Raw genomic sequence first — 20,186 nt, 5'->3', positions numbered from 1 at the left:
CCTATTAGCATGACACAGGATAACCGAAATACCAAGAATGATTAATTTTATTTATTTTTATTTCATTTATTCATTTTAACAAATACCAAAAAAATAAATTAATAACTTGTTGCAACAGAAAATAAAATAAATAATAATTACACAAAATTCAATGTTATTATTCATATTATATTATTTATTAATTTCAATAATTACATCATTTTAATAACTACAAGATAAAATGAAGTAAAATGAATATTAAAACACAATATAAATATAATTATGTATAATTCGAAAGCAAAGTATATTTTTTATATTTAGATTATTAATTTAATAGATACCAACTAGAATAAATAATAGTGTCCTAACAAAAAATAAAATAAATAATAATTACATAAAATTCAAATTCTTATGTATTCATATTTATATTATTTATCTATTTTAATAATTAAAACTAAAATAACATAATAACATTATATCAGAAAAATAAAAAATAATATTATATATAACAAAAATATAACATATTATACTATAATAATTAACAGAAATATAAAATATTGTATTAAAATAAAAAATAAAAAAATAATATTAAAAATTTATACATGCTAACAATAGAAAAACAAAAAAACAATATTTGAAAAATCACAAATTATTACTAATTATATTACTCATTTATATTGACAGAAATCATAGTACAACTAAATATTATAAATAATCAAATAAACAGTAATAAATTACTATTAATATTAACCAAATAAATACTAACAGATTAACAGAAAATAATAAATTTATATAATTAAGATGTCCCAAATAATTGATAACATAATCTTCCGCAGATGTATAATTACATACCATTTTAGACTTACTAATCTCACTCTCAACTAAAACTAACTTACTCTCAATTACACCACAAAATCTACCTCTCTACACATTTATAACTCTAATCCTTGCCTCATCCTCTCCAAACTCTCCAAAATCCAAGACACTCCAGCAATGAAATGAACTTCAACGAAGCCACTACACTCTCCAAACCTTTGCACCAACCTCCCCTTTTATACCCACCAACCTCCCCTTTTAAATCGTTGCACCAAGTTCAAAACGTTAATGAAGCCTCTTTCTATTGTATGCGCTGTCTCCTGCATGCAGACATTCACGAAAACCACTCAATAGGCACTCTGCGTGCTGTCACGTGGTACTTCCGTGTCTGGAGACATTGATCACGACACATCGGGAATCATCGAAAAACATGTATCAGCACCCTGCGTGTTGTTATGTAGTTCTCACATGATAAATTTCTGTTGCGAATCTCTATTAAAGTTGTCTCAAAAATCGATGCTAAATTTCTGCAAAAGTACCACTCTTCTTGCGTGTTGGACGAAGAAATGATACATGACAATTTTCTGTTGAAAATTTTTGATAAAACTGTTTCGAATTTTTAGAAAAATAACACAGAACGTGAGTGTTGTGTTAATATTTTTGGGATATTTATTTTCTAAGTAATTCAAACATCAATATTCAACAAAAATATCACTTTTTTTTTTCATATTTAAAATAATTTCTGTCAAGAAGCACGGTAGCTAAATAAGAAAAGTTCTATGGTGCTTATCGCAAAAACAAGCATGACAATATACTGACCTTATGTGTCAGTCACGGAAGATTGAAGGCAATTTCTTTTTAAATAAAAAAAATAAATTAAAGGAAAACTTTCTAAGTAAGTCAATGAGACATACATCACCTCAATTTTGTTAGAATTGATGCATCTATGGCATCATTATAGAATAAAAAATAGGATAAATTATTAGTTATATTTGAGTAAAAACTAAAACTAAAATAATTTTACTCATAAAAATATAAATTAATTTTATATTTATTAAAATATTTAATTATTATATTAATTTTATAATTTTATTAAATTTGTAATTATGTTATTATAATTTTTTAATTAAATTTTTATATTATTTTTAATTTTATAATTAAATTTTTATTATTGTAAAAATATTAAAATTAAGGAAATAATTTTTTACAAGTTAAAAATACTTACAATTAAAAATCTAATTAAATTTTTAAATACATATTTTTTAAAAAAATATTCTATTATTTTTTATATTTTTAACACGAAAAGAAATAATTATAAAGAAAATAACTAATATTACATAAATTAATAAATCTCGCCTAAATAACCTATTTTAATAAATAAAATATTTAATTTATTTATTTAAAAAAGTGTTTCCAGAATTCGTATTATTATGATACACTATTATTTTAATTAAAAAAGTAAAATTTATTAAAAGTTATATTAATATAATAAAATTATTAAAATAATATAATAAATAATTATTTTTTTACTAAAAAATCCTGTATATAGACGTGATAGACATATTTTAAAATTTGAGATTTTTTTTGTTATAATTTAATATTTTTTTTCGTTTAAAAAATGGGTTAAATTGAAAATTTTATGATGGATCTGATGTATAGTTTGTTTAGAATATTTTTCTTTAATTTAAAAAAAATTTTCAATCTTATTTTTGTGATAAGTATTAAACCAACCTTCATCAGCTCAACATAATAATAACATAAAAGATATTCAAGTCTAAATTTAATATTTTTTTCTATTTTTCTTGCTCATGCTTTTTTTTCCTTTGTTCTAAAATATGTGACTCACCTTTTCATTTAATAGTTGTCATATGGATTTAGTGAACTGTGCATTTTTTTATATATATATATACATCATTTATAATCATTAATCAACAATGAGAATACAATACACATTTCTGCATTCTTTTTGTTCTTGTTAGTAAGCACTAGGGTGTTCATGGTCGGGTGAAATTGGATTTGTTCTGATCTAAACTCGACCATAAATATACACGGAGTCTATTTTTTAGATCCTAATCTGATTCTAAACTCGATGAAACTTAAATTTTTTGGGCCACAACTATACTGAGTCTAAACCGTGTGAAAATAGGATCTTTAAAGTTTTAATAATAATTTATAAAAAAACTTATTTATGATACATTTATTTATAAAAAAAAAACTTGTTACTGAAAAGTTGATATCCATATTTCAACTAGAATTTGTCCATAAATTTTAATTTGATGTTTTTTTTATCTATTTTCTAATTCAATAAGTTTGATTAAAAATAAAACAATAAGTTTATAATTAATATAACATAATATTAAAATTAATTTAAAACATATATATATTTTTCTAGTTTTTTAAAGGTGCACATGAGTTGGGTGAAGCCGAATTTATATCGACCCGAATCCGATACAAAATAATGATCGAATTTTGTTGTGAGATTCTTACCCGATCTTAAACCAGTAAAATCACACTAAATTAGTTTCTGAGTGTTCCAATCAGGCAGAAACATTTGCACCTCTAGTAAGCACGTAGAACTTCCCGCTAAATAAACGTAAGCCACGCAGCTATATTGTCTTCAATCTTGTTCATTCCTCTCGCTTTTTTTGGTGAGAGCACGTAGCTATATTGGTGTGTTTTCAGACGTAGAGAGCTACAGAGGAAAGTGCAGGAAACTCAAATATCTGTTGAAGAGAGGAGGAGACGATGAGGAATTTGGAGAGGAGAGAAACAAAGTATATGCGGCTTCAGAGATGTAAAGTTGGAGTTGATGATTTTGAGCAATTAACAGTAATTGGTAAAGGTGCTTTTGGTGAGGTACATAATAAATATTTTAGATAGTTATATTATAAACTTTAGATTCCTTCATATATAGTATCTAATAATTTGTTAGGATGACTTAATTTTGTTTTGTTAACAGTTAAAGATTTTTGCAGTCATCCAATCATGCTTTACCATTTAATAGAAGTGTTTGACTCTAATTGTTTTAAAAGGAGATGAAATAATGAATATGATTTGTCAATAGTACAAATGCATCAAATTTAATCTCTTATTATAAATCTAGTTCCTTTGTGTTATGTTCTTAACTTTCTTTGAAAAATGTAGGTGAGGCTCCGTGAAGAAGTTGAAGAAGTCAGAAATGCTTAGCCGCGGACAGGTATTGCAGTGAAGTAAAATTCATAAATCATCAATTTTTTTTCATGATTTCCTCTGGCAGAGTTTGAGAGGTCATGCCAATAATGCTACTTTTATCCAAATCCAAACTTATGCAAGATATCAGTGTTGGTACTTGGAATATATTATTCATTTGAGGTTGTGCTTTGTGTGTTGGATGTCCTTTCTTTTTAAAAAAAAAATTTCAGTGCAAATAGATAAAATATTGTCATTACTTGTTACAGTTCATTGGACCTTTGGAATCAATTTATACGTTTCCATTCAAATTTAGGTTGAACATGTTCGATCAGAGAGGAACTTACTGGCAGAGGTTGACAGTAGATGCATAGTAAAACTCCATTACTTGTTCCAAGATGCAGATTTCTTATATCTCATCATGGAATATTTACCTGGTGGTGACATTATGACATTGTTGATGGATGTTGCTCGTTTCTGCATTGCTGAAAGAATTCTCACTATTCACTCAATGCATCAGTACAACTACGTCCACAGGTATGGCTATTGTGAAATTGTCCAAAGTTTAGGATAATCTATTTTGGAAACAAAATTTGTGCTTAGCCTTGGTGCACAAGCACATCATTTTGCGTTTGGTAAATTAAAAAGTCTAAGTGCTTGTGCTTGCGGCTTTTAAAAGTTAGGGGTGCTTTTGAAAGTACTTAAGACCCGTTTGGGAAACTCTAGAAGTAGATTTTTTTAACTTTTGACTTATGAAAAGTAGTAGTATTAATGTCTGGTGCAATTTTCAAAACCAAATTGTAACTTTTTAAGAAGCTATTTTGGAACTTATAGAGAAGTTTAAAAAAATGACTTCTCTCATAATACTTCTACTTTTCATTACATTTCTATAAAATAAGCACTTTTAGAGTTAAAAATCAAAACACAAAATAACTTATTTATAAATTACTTTTAACAGAGTCATTCATTGTTTAAGTTATTTTATCAAAAGGAGCTTAATTAAGTTGGTTACCCAAACTGGACGCGGGAGCTTTTTAAATTTAGCTTGTGCTTATTAAATTTTATTTATTCTAATGTATTCTTCTTGTAGGGACATAAAACCAAATAACCTGATATTGGATAAAAATGGCCATTTGAAGCTTTTGGACTTTGGATTATGTAACCCTCTTGATGATAAGTATTCAAGTATATTGGAAAATGAAGATTTTACCAGTCAAGAATCAACTAGTGAAACTGATGGATACTCTGGGTCCCCTTGGTTGATGCCTAAAGGAACAATAAATACAGCAGTGGAAACGTAATCGGCGAACACTCGTATGCCTTCCCCCCAAGGCCCCAACACACACATTTTAAGTTCCCTAGTTTGTATTGTTAGACCACCGGTTCACCGGTTTTCCGGTCGAACCGGTCATCCGGTTCTGATAACAATCTCCAAATATAAGCTGGTGCGTTCTCCATTTTCATACCTCTCGCAACTTTTGGTGAGAACACGGATCAAGCAACTTCTCTCTTCCGAGCCTACAAACTTTCTCTCGAAAGTTGTTTTCACCTTCATTTCAATTCAATATGTCTCCCTGCCACTTATGTCCGCATTGTCCGAAGAGATGTCGGCATTGTGTGAAGGCCCATTTCAATTCTAAACTGCTTGAGAGTTTAATGAACCAAGACCTTGGTGCTTGTCTTAAACCATAGAGGGACTTATCTAATTTACATACCTGATCTTTAGAACCTTGATGAAAACCTGGGGCGTATCTCATGTAAACAATTTCACTTAGATCCCCATTAAGAAACGCATTATTAAAATCAAACTGTCTGATTTTCCATTTACAAGTTAAGTCAATAGATAAAACAACTCTAATTGTAGTAGGTTTAATAATTGGAGCAAAGACTTGATGAAAGTCAATGCCTTCTATTTGGTGATTTCCTTTAGCTACAAGCCTAGCTTTGTACTTAAGGATATCACCATTTGGATGTCTTTTAATCACAAAAATCCACCTGCAACCTATAACCTTTGCATTTGGATTTGGTGTGACAATTGTCCATGTGTTGGTTTTGTATAAGGCTTGTAGCTCTTCTTGCATAGCCTTTAGCCAATGAGGAGATTTGAGTGCAGCAGCAACTGTGGTTGGTGTATTGTTGACAAGATCAGTGACAATTGAGTGTAGCACTTTTGGTTTTGTAATCCCGGACTTAGATTTAGTCTGCATTGGATGTACATTAGTAATCTGAGTTGTAACAGGTTAATTGCCAATAGGAATATCAGTGTTTGAAATAGGAATGCAATCATTATGTTAGTAGGCATGGGGGGTGCATTAGAGTCAGAATCTGCAACGACAGTAGTTTGGTTAGTAGAAAAAGGCAAATTATGTGTAAATGAGGTAGGTGAAGTGTTAGCATCCCTTATCTCATTTGTTGAGGTAGCAGTAGGTGTAGAATTTTGACTTGTATCATGAGATGATATAGTAGTGGAACGAGGAAAAGTTAAAACAGTATGAGGAAATTGATTGTAAGTTGGAGATGGAGAATCTGCTTTGAATAATTCATGATAAGAAAACTTAGTTTCATCAAACAAAACATGCCTTGAAATCAAAATTTTATCATTAGAAGTTAAGCATTTATACCCTTTATGATGTGGAGCATAACCAAGAAACACTGACATAGAAGATTTATATGCAGACTTTGTAGAATTATACGGCTTAAGGCAAGGATAACAAGCACACCCAAATTTTTTAAAAAATTGTAATCTGGTTTTTGTTTATGTAGTAATTGATAAGGTGACATGTGATTAACAACTTTGGAAAGTAATCTGTTTATAGTATATGCTGCAGCTAAAAATGCATCATCCCAGTGTAATAATATGGTAAGGATGCAGTGGCAAGCATGGCAAGTCCCATTTCAGTGACATGCCTAATGTTTTTACGCTGCCCTTCCATTTCGGTGTGTATAAGGGCAGGAGAAGCGATGTACAATGCCATTGTTAACCAGAAAATTACTAAACAAAACAAAAAGGATGAAAATTGTGGAGGAATGTTAAGGGAAGAGATTAGTAATGTGTGTGATAAGTTAACTAGAATTAGTTTGAATCTGTTTGAATTAGTTATAATTCTGTTAAGAAGAATTTAGATTTCTATCAATTAGTTACGCTGATGCATTTTTGGTTTTTCTAAAGCTAGATCAGACCCCTCCCTCTTTATAAAACACAGTGGTAAGCTTCTTCTCTATATTCTTGTGTATGTTGATGACATACTAATTACTGGGATGATGCTATTGAATCTACAATCATTGACTTGAATAAAATCTTTTCACTCACAGATTTAGGGGAGTTTAGTTATTTTCTTGGCATTGAAGCCACTAAACTCCCATCTGGTGCCTTCCACCTATCTCATCAAACTATGTTACTGAATTACTAAGAAAAGCAGGAATGGATAATTCAAAAGGAGTACCAACTCCTATGGTTACCAATTTGAAGCTTACAAGTCAGGGAAGTGATAAATTTGATAACGCTTCCCTCTATAGATCTGTTGTAGGTTCATTGCAATATGCAACCTTAACAAGACCTGAAATTTCATATTCTGTGAATAAAGTAAGTCAGTATACGCAGAAACCTTTACTTTCACATTGGAATTGTGTGAAACGGATCATGAGATACCTGGCTGGCAGTATCGATCAAGGTTTAACATTTCACCCTTGTTCTGACTTAGAGATTTTTGCTTTTTCAGATTCTGACTGGGGCTCTGACATTGATGATAGACGATCCACTTGTGGCTACTGCGTTTACCTTGGAGCAAATCTGGTATCTTGGTCGAGTCGCAAACAAGCTTCTGTGAGCAGGTCAAGCACGGAGTCAGAGTATCAAGGCCTTGCTGCTGCAGATTCACAGATTATTTGGATTCAAAATCTACTCACTGAGCTTCATGTGAACACTACCATCACTCCAACATTGTATTGCGACAACATCAGTGCAGTATTGTTGGCAGCAAACCCAATTCTACACGGCCGCACTAAACATTTTGAGCTCGATCTCCACTTCGTGCGGAAAAGAGTGAACCAGAAGAAACTATATGTTGTCCATATCAATTCCAAGGACCAAGTAGCAGGCATTTTAACTAAGCCCCTTTCTTCATCTATATTCCTCCATTTTCGGGTCAATCTCAAAAGTTACTCCTCGTATAACTATGAGTTTGAGGGGGAGTGATACAGTATATAGCAGTTGTGATAAAGAATCTGATCAGAAAAATGTAGTTATTAGTACTAAGAGTCGTGTAATTGCCATAGGACTGAGATGATATACTACTAATTCATACATACATGCATTTATTTATTTACAATGTGTATTAACACTTCCAATATAACAATACTTCATTTTCAGCACACGCCTTAAGGAACACGAGAAAGTAAACACCCCAAGAATCTTGCATCACTTCATAAAAAACTTTTAATCTTGGAATCAGTCTTCGTTTTGCAGAGATAAATGTTGGAAAATGCCATGTGGCATGAGATTTGAGCAGAAAGGTTCCACATCATTTCTTAACCTGAAAATTTCCATGCTAAGCTAGCTTGCATATATACTTAAGAATTCTAGTTGCTGAAATAAATCCATGCATGAAATCAGGTAAAAGATGATTAATATAGAATGAAAAATTCTTAAACAGGAACATCAAATTTATTTTCAAATGCAGACATAACTGCTTTGTCTTATGTTGATGTTTTTAATTTAGTTATGAAGATTGAGAGCTTTAAGTAGTCCAATAGATATAAATTTTCATCGGGTAACTTTGATTTTTCCTAAGGTTATGTTTATAAAATACATAGCGATGGGTTTGGAAAATTCCAAATTATTATGATGATCAAACATTATTAAAATAATTAAATAGCAAAATTATTAAGTTGGTGATTTCATTATATTGTTTAATAATTTTGTTATTATGCAGATTTTTGTTGGGTCAAAAATCACATCAAGCCCAATGTAATATTCAGCCTGGTACAAATATTCTATATGACATGAAGCTGAAATATTTATTTGATTAGCAAGATAATTGGGCCAGCAAGATAATGACAATTGAACCAGGATATTTTTTTGTGTGATTCTTTCTCTTTTCTACCCATTTTTGTTTCTGTTGCATAGGAGATAAAATCGAAAAATATCTCCTGACTAGTTACGAGACAAAAAAAACCTCTTAACTAGTTAAGAGATAAAAAGAAGAAAAATCTTTTGAAGTTATATCTACGGACAAAAAGTGACACTCAGCAAAAAGGGCTAAGATTCAACCCCCTTCTCTTAGCCACTGATTACCATCACAAAGATATGGAGTGTCACATAATTTCATATCAAGGAATGTTAGAAGAGTTGGAAACTGATATAATTAAATCAAACAAAGGTAGAATGATTGCTCTAGAGAACAATCCCAAATTTACAAGATTAATGATATGTTTCCCAATGTTAAAGTTCTTTATAACAATTTCATAGTATGCTTTTCTATAGTGCAATCTCTTAGCTTAGCTACTTATTAAGACTGAACAACAACACCAGAGATCTTAATTAGGATTCACTCATTAAATAATATATTTCGAAATAAGTTAATATCTAATGATTTTACAAACTTACATTGTTCTTCTCTGTCTCTGCAGGTGTGCTATGATCTTGGGCACCAGATTCTTGTTCAAGTTCTCTGTAATAACTCATACTCTAATTAGAGGTATAGACAATAGTAATATAGTCCTCCTAAGATTTGGCCATCAATTTAGTTCATCAATGTTTATAATAAACATCTAGTTCTCTTTCTCCAACTTATAACCAAACATGATTTTGATAGTAAATTGATGGTTATTTTATCAAAGAAGGACTAACTCAATCCAAAAGTGGAGAACTTATACGCCGTGTAACTTGTACAGCACGGCCTTTTATGTGTTCAGTTTATGTTCATTCGCCTGGCTTGGGTGTTCTAAACATGGATTTGGTTCCGCTAAATGCATGGTGTGCTTTAGAGATAAATTATATTATTTAATCATGGATGAGAAAATCAACAGTTTTCTGATTTAATAAGATTAAAAAAAACTAGATTTATAACCACTCATATAATCTAAAACTGTTGATTTTCTTATCAATGGTTAGCTGCACTTTATTCTCTAAGGAGCCAAATCCTGTGAAATAACTTTATTTCAGGAGTCACTTTTAGATATTCCCTTATAATTTGCCCAATTTTTGGTGAATAACTACCATCACTCTCCCACTTGATTACTTTCTTGCAACAGCACTAGTTAACCCTTAAAAGGTCAGGAGTAAACACCAACCTGCGTATGCTTGATGAATCCTCCCCCTAAGAAGTGCTTGAGATAGTTCAACTGCAAATATCTGAATGTCAGCTTGCTAATACGTAAAAAGAATTTTCAAAGAAAAGTAAAGATGAATGCAAGTAAAAACCTGTATCATTTGGTCAAAATTCAAAAGATAAATTTATTCATGAATAATCGCAGTTTTTACAGTTTACACGACTTTTGAGTTCTGATTACTCAGTTAAATAAAAAAATATATTTGCGGATTACACAGACTTTGACTATAATATTATACAGTTGAATAAAAAAAAATTCTTCAGCTTTGCGTACTTCTTAGCGGCCAGAATGTTTCTCGACCTCCGTCTCCATAGGATGTGCTTCTTTAGGTTCTGCTTTGGCCTGTTGATGTTTTTTTCGTGCTTCGTTAAGTTTCTCTTTCTCAAAGCAAATTCAATATAACTGCTCTTCGACTTGAAGTTTTTCTTGCTTCAAGTCCAAATTCCATTGTCGTGCGCTCCACACAAGGACTGATAAACTCTTTCATCGTTATAGACACATTCTCTGTCCAAGAGTTTTAAAATCCTAGTTGCAGAGAAAACATTAGTAACTCTCTTCTTGACTTGTATTTTTAGTTATTAAATTCTTTCTCTAACACAGATTTTAAATTAAGTTGTAAAAAGATGTTTAATTATAAATTTATGGTGAAATTAAATTTTATGATAATTAACTAATTAGTTTTCATTTTACTAATAAATTATTTTCATAAAAATTATTGTTAATTTTTTAAAATTATTCTATAAATAAATTATTTTTTTAAGATAATAAAATGACTTGTCTATAAATTATAATTTTACTATAATACAAACTTTTGTGTTTTTACTGAAAAATTAGAATTTATTTTCAATAAAATAAAAGTATGTAATCAAATTCTTATGTCTATGTAATTATTTAAAAGGTATTTTTTTTATTTGATTAATAAATACTTAATTATAATAGGTATTACAATATAATAATATATAATTTAATAATAATAATGTAAAAAGTTCATTCAAATTATTAAATATATATCATTTGAATATATATCATTTGATATGTAACATAAACGTTTTGATCCGCTTCACCAGTTTTATATTGATCCATAAATAATAATTTGGTCTCCTTAAATAATTGAACATAATATTATTAATTTTGTTTAAACCAATATTTTTTTAGATTGTTCAGAATAAAATCGACCCAAAAATAAAGAGAAAAAGAACAACTAATGAAACTATCTATTTTGACATTGTTATAGACAAAATCCAATCAAATAAAAAGGATCCAATCATACAATTAAACTACCATTATATCATGACAATAAACTAAAATACCACCAACTAAAGAGACATACAATAAATATGAAAGAGATCATGCTAAAATTTTAACTATGCTCATGCTATTAACCAATCCACATTATATCATAATTTAGGGGTGAGCATAGTTGTCAGAATCAAATCGGTGATCGAACCGGTCAGATCACTGAATTACGGGGTCATTGGTTCAAACGGTAGATCACTGGTTGAACTGATTGATTTGATCCTATGTAAATAAAAAATAAAACATAGTAAAAAATTTAAAATTAAAATTTAAAATACATATTTTTACTATTTAAAAATATCTAGCTATTCTAAAACAATATGAAATAGGAACAATAAGTATTTTTTTAATTTTACTCTATCATAAATATTTTATTTTGTTTTTATATTAAAATAATTATTATTTTCGAATTTTAATAATTTATTAATTAGTTTATATCTATTATACTATTATATACTACAAGTATTTATTGAAAAATAATATTAATAGATATTATATAATTATAAAAAAATAAGTGAATTTATAATTATTGTTAAACAAAAATATAATTAATTTAAGAATGAATGAGTTTATAACTAAAATAAAAATAAATTAAATAGAAGTAAATTATTTGCTAAAAGATATTTTTATATATATATTAATTTGCATATAGATTAATAGTAAGTTTAATAGCCTGGTGGTTGTAAGTATCATTTTGAAACTCCACTTTGGGATAGCAGTGAAACTCAAGCGGATGCACAACCATAGAGTGAGAAAATTGCTGCTAATATTAGAGTTACTAGGTGAAAAACTCAAAATCATTAAAAGGTTTAATTTTTTTAATTTAATTAATATATGGTTGGGTCTACGGGTTGATTCGGGTTCTACATTTCTAAAACCGTTTCTCGTGGTTCAGATTCAAATGGGTAATCAAGTACCAGGTTTAATTTTTTTAATTTAATTAATATATGGTTGGGTCTACGGGTTGATTCGGGTTCTACATTTCTAAAATCGTTTCCCGTGGTTCAAATTCAAATGGGTAATCAAGTACCCGCTCCCCCTACTCACTTCTACCATAATTACATTTTTGTTTTACATCGCGTAAAATCGCCTGCCATTCCAAAAGGTGTGTATATGATAAATTATTTTCGCATTTATCATGTCTTCTTTAGAATGGTAAAGATTTCTGTTGTCTTTTTTTTGTCTTTCTACTAACCAACTATGTTAGTCACCATCCCCACTAAATCATTGACACCAAATTTCAAAGTTAATGCCTAATATTGTCCACTTATTCTATTTACTAATATAATTATTCCTTAAAAAAATAAAAAAAATAAATAATATTAAAAGAATATGCGTACATTTATTTAAATACATTCATATTATTTTTAAATTAAAAGAATATATTTATTTAAAATTCTAAAATTTTAAATCAATTTGCTTGTATTAATTTCAAAATAATTTAAAATTTAAATTAAAAAATTTTAAAATAATAAAAATATATTTATTTAAAATATTAAAATTTTAAATAAATATACTTAAATTAATTTAAAATTTTATTTAAAATAATACGAATATATTAATTTAAATTAAAAAATTAAAATAATAAAAGTACATTTATTTAAAAAAATTTAATTTAAAAATAATACAAGTGTATTTATTTTTTAGTTAGGAATAACAGTTTCAAATAGTTAATTTTTTTTAAATCAAATAAATATAATTAATTATATGAGTACAATAATACAAATATATAATTTTATAAAATTAAATTTAATTATTAATTTAAATTATATTTATTTAAATTTTAAATTATAAATTAATACAAATTTTATAATTTAAAATTCTAATTATTTAAATAAAATTAAATTGATTGAAAAATAAAAATATACTAATACAATTCAAATTATATTAGAACGTAAGTAAGTTTGTTGAGTCCAAAAATAAATTTTACGTAAATAAATAAGTTGAGTCAATGTGATAGGTGAATTTTGTGCAAACTTTATGAAAGTACAATAAAAAATTAAATCCTAAAAAATAACATGATTTTAATTTGTTTTGAGAATTAAAATTTTTTTATATTTTATAATAGAAAAATAAAACGTGATTAACATTGAGTTGGTCCAATATATTAAATAATTTTGTTTCTTTTTAATGATTTTTAATTATAATCCAAGTTTAAAAAAATTTATAATAAATAATTAACTATGATTTCTCAATTTAAATTAATTAATTTGTTTATATTAGAAAATACAGTAAAAAAATCTGACATCATGATTATATCATATGTCCTATATACCTAAGAGAATCAAATAAAATTGATTCGTCTTTATTTTATTTAAATAAAAAAAAAAAAAACCACTATCCCTTAATGTATCTATATCTTCTATGTCTAAATCGATATCTCTAACAGACTCAATGCATGAGGACTCCAAAGATTTTTACTGCATTCATCCAAACAAATAGAGATCAATATAAGCTATTTATTATTCAAAGCTTTAGCTAGAAAAAAATATATTACAGTCGTTTCACTTAAAAAAAAAAAGGTTATGAGGTAACCTATAAATGTCATTGTAAAAGATGTATTGGTGGTTATATTGTATTGTCCCAACATTATAAAAAATTATTGATTTTTTGTTTTATCATTTTTCCAATACGCTAAGTATGCTTGTTTATAAAGATATATGCTTTTCATTACTTTAAATAATTTTTCTTTTGATATCCATGCTATGCATGGGCTAATACATTTGTACATTTTTTATTAATAAAATAATATATTTTTTATTATTAAAGATAATAAGCAAAAAGTCTTGAAAATAGTCGCATTAATAAAAATTTAATAAAAACTCATTTGTATGGATTTTTCTTGATGTTATGACCATCAAAATTGTTATCTTACTTGTTATACTACTACATTTAACTTCTTTTGCATTGTCTAGCATGTAATCACTTAATTTTTATGACTAATTGTATTCATATACTCTAATTTTATGTTTTAGTTATGTATTTTTAATTGCAAAAAATAAATCTTTGTCATGTTTGTCAGTATTGATATACTTTAACTTTTGTTTATTCTAGAGAAATACTATAATTATGGATGAAAAAGATAAAGGCCCAGAAAAAAGTAGAAATTTAAATTAAAATATTTAAAAAAGTTCGAAGGTAAATATTGAGAAGAGTTAAAAAATGATGCAAAATTACAGATAGTATAAGTATTAAAAAAATTATTTTGACAACTATCTTATTATTATTATTATTATTATTATTATTATTATTATTATTATTATTATTATTATTATTATTATTTTGTGTTTTCATTCGTCGTACACTTATGCTAAATAAAAAATTGTTTTAGGAGCTTTTAAGTATAGATCATTTTCCATTTGAATATAGACTATTTTACATTAAAATATACGTTCAAAGATCAAATTCTAATATTCAGCAACATATATAATCATAAATTATATATTTAACATATATCAAACTACATAAAGATTAACAAATTTTAAATGAAATAAAATAATAATTAAAAAAATAAATAACAAGGGCAGAAATAACAAATATTTAAAAAAAAAATATCATACTAACAGTAGACAAATAATATAATAATATAATAAAAATTAGACTACTAAGATTATCAAACACCAGTTTTTTAATTGTCAAATTCTTTGACTCCTCTTTAGATAGATTAGGTGTTAGATCTAGTAAAATAATTTCTTGTTTTCGAAAATCAAACACCACTAAGTATCAATGATTGTTGTCTTCTTTAACACTAACAAACATCTAATAATTTTTTAATTATCAGTAAATAAAAAATATAAAATATAAAATTAAATAAATTTTTATAAAAATTAAATTGTAAATAATTTAATCACCTTTCTAAGGTAATCTACTTTTTCCATGAAATTCTCTTGATATTTTTTTTTTCCGCATATTCTTTGACGACACCTTTTCATCTAGTATGTATTGCTATAGAGGACAAAAAAAAAATAATTTAAGAATGAACTATATTTAAAAATTATTTTTTAAAACATTTTTATATACTCACTGCAAAGATTACTAGTATGTACCAATTTATATGCAATTTTGACACTAATCTTTCATTATACGTCAATATTGAAGCTAACATATTAAGTATTTATTTAGTAAATTATAAATTTTAGTTCTACTAATTAACATTGTAGAGTGCACACGTGTTTATAAGAGGATCTTACATTTTTATCTATATGATTTCCTGGACGCGAGTCTTAAATGATGATATTTTGGCACTAAATTGACTTAATTTAGCTAATATTTCATCTCTGCTCAAATAAATGTTAACACAAATTCAAACAAAAATTTTAAGTGTGAAAAATATAGATAAATTTATATAAACCTATGAGTTTTGTTATCATTGGCTATGCCGTAAACAGATGTTGCAACTAGTGTTTCTGTGTCTTTCAATGTCATCCATGGAGGGAGTCTAAATAAAATGGATAACCACTGCATTTATAAGAATTTAAAATAAAAAATTGTGACTGAATGTTTAATAACACTATCTTGACAGAAATAACAATATATAATTCATTTGTATATATTGCTAAATGTCTAAGGTACCCACTAGAGGAACGTAAATATCAGTCGATGTTCCTTCGACAAGGATGTCAATTGATACAGACGAATACTTTTCTGTGTTTTTTTGTATGAACTTTTTTTCAGAACCATATTTTATACATAACGCCTTCGGCAAGAGCATCTCCGTGGCTACCCAGAAGATCCCGATCTGGATGTTGGCGATACGGGGAGGGATGAGCCACTCAAACAGGGACCTTGGGCAGCTGCTGCTCAAGGATCCATGGATGATCCGGGGTGCTGCGAACCAGCGAGTGGTGATGCCGTCGATGGAGGTCTGCGGGCGTCGTGCATGGAAGGGGTGACAATCCTGGGTGCAGCAGCGAGGACCAGGAGCCGAGGGAACCGGACGGAGATGGTGAGGTCTGCATCTCTTGTGGAAACTGCTTGGGGATCCTGGCACGAGTGGGTGGGAATCAGAGAGCTTCGGAACAAGACACAAGTATAGCTACAGATATACAATATGTAGCCAATGGAGAGATAAATTTGGTGGCTAATGCTGGGTCCGATACAGAGGCAGAGCGACAGTACAGGACAAATGATGCCAGAATAACAGAACAATATCAGATAAAGGAAAATGAGAAAACTTGGGCTTTAGCAGTAGAATTGGGTGCTATTTTATATGATGAAGAAGTGGATATTATGACAATTTTGCAAGCTCAGAATGAAGAACTAGCGGTGAAGAGAAAGATGACAAAACAAAAAAAAGGCATGAAGGAGTCGGCCTAAGAATCACAATAAGGTGAGTAAAAATATTTTTAAATAATTTTTAGCTGCTGAAATATTCGAGGGTTGAGGGGATATGAAAAATTGAGTATGGTAAAATCTTTGAAGAACAATTATAAGCTAAACATGTTAGGTTTGGTTGAAACTAAGAGGAAGGAGTTAACTAAATTTGATGTTGCAAGAATTTGGGGTTATAGTACTGTGGGATGGGAGTATGTGGAGTCTGTGGGGATTCTGGGGGTTTACTTTTAATTTGGGATGATGAGATGTTTAAATCCAACAATTGTTACAAAGGGGAAAGATAGTTATGCGTTGAAAGAGTGTTGACGAAAAACAATTTTAATTGTACTTTTTGTTTGGTGTATGGGGCGCATGGGAGGGAGGAAAAGCGGGTGGTGTGGGAGGAGTTGAGTTATATTGTGGGTCTGTGTCAGGTTCCTTTATGCTTTTTGGGAGATTTTAATGAGATTTTGCATGTCGAATAACGCAAAGGGGCGAGTAGTTTACCGGTGTCAGCAGAAGAGTTTAAGAATTAGGTACATAATATGCAGTTGATGGATTTACCTCTTAATGATAGGAAGTTCACGTGGTTCAGGGGTCAATCTTGTAGTCGGATTGATAGGGTCTTGGTTAATATAAAGTGGATTGAGGAGTTTCCTGATGTTCGACTGTCAGATCACTGCCCGTTGATTGTGGAAGATAATAGAGTTAGTGGGGACCCACAACCTTTTAGAAGCCTGGATTCTTGGTTTACGCATGAGGATTTTCTGAGGATGGTTAAAAATGAATGGAGAAATTTGAGAGATGCTCAGTTCACTAATAAGCTGAAGGCCTTGACGGGTCCTTTGCGAAAGTGGCATAAGGATAATTTTGGAGACATGGATAAGCGATTGATGATGTTTGAGGAGGAGATTAAGAAGTTTGATAATCTGGTTAGTGATAGCACTTATGATGGTACGACGGAGGCTAGAAGGAAGGCGTTGGTGAGTTTTTGTGATAAGTGGCATGTTAGAAAGGAGATACACTGGAAGCAGATATCGCGGTCTCAGCATGCTTAGAACATGGATAAGAATACTAGATACTTTTATAACATTGCCTCGGCTAGAAGACGGAATTACAGAATTGATGCTCTGTTGATTCATGGACGGCTAGTGTGGAATCAGGCAAGAATAAAGGTTGCAATTTAGAGGGTTTTATAAAGACCTGTATCGCCAGGAATATGCTTCGAGGATTGGGTTTCAGGATGGGTTGGTGAGACAGATTGATGGAGCTGAAGCTGTAGCTTTGGAGGTTATGCCGTCTGTGGAGAAAATTAGCGACGCAGTTTGGGACTGTGAATCTTCTAAAGCCCCGGGTAGTGATGGATACAATATGAACTTCATCAAACAATGCTAGGAGGATATTGGTTAGGAGTTCACTGCAGCGGTGATGGAGTTCTTTCAAAGTGATAAGCTACCATCCGATGCGAATGTCACGTGGGTGATGCTAGCTCCGAAATTTGTGGGTGCTAATAAAGAGACACAGAGTGCGTTTGTCAAGGGTATGAAAATACATGACGGCACCCTCATTGCCTGTGAGACGGTTCAATGGCCCAAGATGCGTAGAAAGAAGGCGGCAATTATAAAGCAAGAGTTTTAGAAAGCATATGATAGAGTTAGATGGAGTTTTGTGGATATAGTGCTTCAGAATATGGGCTTTGGACAATGGTAGAGGAATTGGATGAAGGAGTGCGTCAGTACAACCACTATGTCTGTCCTGGTTAATGGGTCACCATCTAAGCCGTTCAAAATGGAGAGGAGACTAAGACAGTGGGATCCACTTTCTCCTCTTTTGTTTGTTCTTGTGGTCGATGTGTTGCATAGGATGCGGGGGGGAAGCCGTAAGGAATGGGCGCATTGCTCCGTTGCTGGTCGGGAGAGATCATATTGAACCGTCTCATCTCCAATTCGCGGACGATACTATCTTATTTTGCCCTCCGGAGATAGAAACAGTTGCGAATTATAAGAAGCTGTTGTGTTGTTTTGAGTTGATGTATGGTCTGAGCATCAATTTTGATAAGTCGAATCTGATCTTGGTTAATTGTAAGTAGGAGTTGGTGGAGCATGTGTGTGGCCTTTTGGGGTGTAAGCAAGTTGTTTTACCTATTAGATACCTTGGGATTTCTTTAGGAGCGAATCCAAGTTTGGTGAAAACTTGGAAGTTGATTATAGATAAGGTGGAAGAGAAGCTCAGCTTATGGAAAGCAAAGGTTCTAAACAAAGCAGGCAAGCTAGTTCTCATCAAATCGGTCTTGAATAGCCTACCAATCTATTACTTTAGTCTGTACAAGATGTCGAAGGCGGTCATTGACAAGTTGATTGCACTACATAGGAGATTTATGTGGTGTGTAAGGAGGATGGTAACTATGGTATGCCTCTAATGAAGTGGGAAGTGGTTCAGGCACCAAAAAAGACTAGGGGCTTGGAGGTCGCCGGGTCGGAGATGCAGTGCTCAGGAACACAGCGCTTTTGTTTAAGTGGTGGTGGCATTTTTCAAAGGAGGACTGTCTGTTGTGGAAGAAGATTGTTTGTTCTTATAACAATCTAAATCCTAATGTAATGTTATCAAATTAAATGCTACCGGTAAAGGGGGATCCGTAGAAAGACATCTGTCAGTTGAATGTAAAAGAATAATAGGTGAAAGAAAAATTTATTAGTAGCCTGGCGATGAAAGTAGGGAATAGCAGAAGAACCCTGTTTTGGAAAGATAATTGGGTGCAAGGTGGTCCTCTGAAAGCAAGTTTTAATTTCTAAGACTCTTCTCTATTTCAAACCAATAAGGATATGTGATAGGGGACTATGACTTTTTGGAATGAGTTAGAGTAGATTTGGAATTTTCATTGGAGGAGAGAGTTGTTCCAATGGGAGTTGGAACTTGTTCATCAACTTTATGAAAGGTTAAGGCCAGTGAAATTATCAACTGATAGAGAGGATAATGTTGTGTGAAAATTTGATAATAAAAGTATGTTTTCTACTAACTCTTTTGTGCAGGTGTTGCAATCGGAGATTCTTTCGAAAGAGATTACGAGCTACAATTTCACAAGTTCAATTTGGAGAGGGTTGGTACCTCCGAAAATTGAGCTTTTTGGTTGGTTTGTTCTAATCGGCAGGGTGAATACTAAAGAGGTTGAGTAGACTAGGCGTTATTCGTCAGAGTGACAATATATGTGCCCTGTGTAAAAAGAAAGTAGAATTTGTTCATCATTTGTCATCACAAAATCATTATCAACAACCACTCGGACTTAA

The 20,186-nt window shown here is 30.2% G+C and overlaps 1 protein-coding gene across 1 annotated transcript; it reads left to right on the top strand.

Moving 5' to 3' along the window:
- Positions 1-3,278: 3,278 nt before the first annotated feature.
- On the top strand, positions 3,279-8,334 carry LOC112697810 (uncharacterized). Its single transcript, XM_025751144.3, has 4 exons — positions 3,279-3,651; positions 3,940-3,991; positions 4,280-4,500; positions 5,054-8,334. The coding sequence occupies exons 2-4, from the start codon at positions 3,974-3,976 to the stop codon at positions 5,262-5,264; spliced, it is 450 nt and encodes a 149-aa protein (XP_025606929.1). The 5' UTR covers positions 3,279-3,651; positions 3,940-3,973; the 3' UTR covers positions 5,265-8,334.
- The last annotated feature ends 11,852 nt before the right edge of the window (positions 8,335-20,186 follow it).

This window comes from Arachis hypogaea, chromosome 16, assembly GCF_003086295.3.
Source record: "Arachis hypogaea cultivar Tifrunner chromosome 16, arahy.Tifrunner.gnm2.J5K5, whole genome shotgun sequence".
Classification (NCBI taxonomy): Eukaryota; Viridiplantae; Streptophyta; class Magnoliopsida; order Fabales; family Fabaceae; genus Arachis; species Arachis hypogaea.
Note: the sequence above shows the minus strand (reverse complement) of the source record. Positions and strands in the feature narration are given on the sequence as shown.

Excerpts from the sequence above, each read along its gene's own strand:
- LOC112697810 (XM_025751144.3), top strand. Across the intron at positions 4,501-5,053 it reads CAGTACAACTACGTCCACAG|GGACATAAAACCAAATAACC; the intron begins GTATGGCTATTG and ends TTCTTCTTGTAG.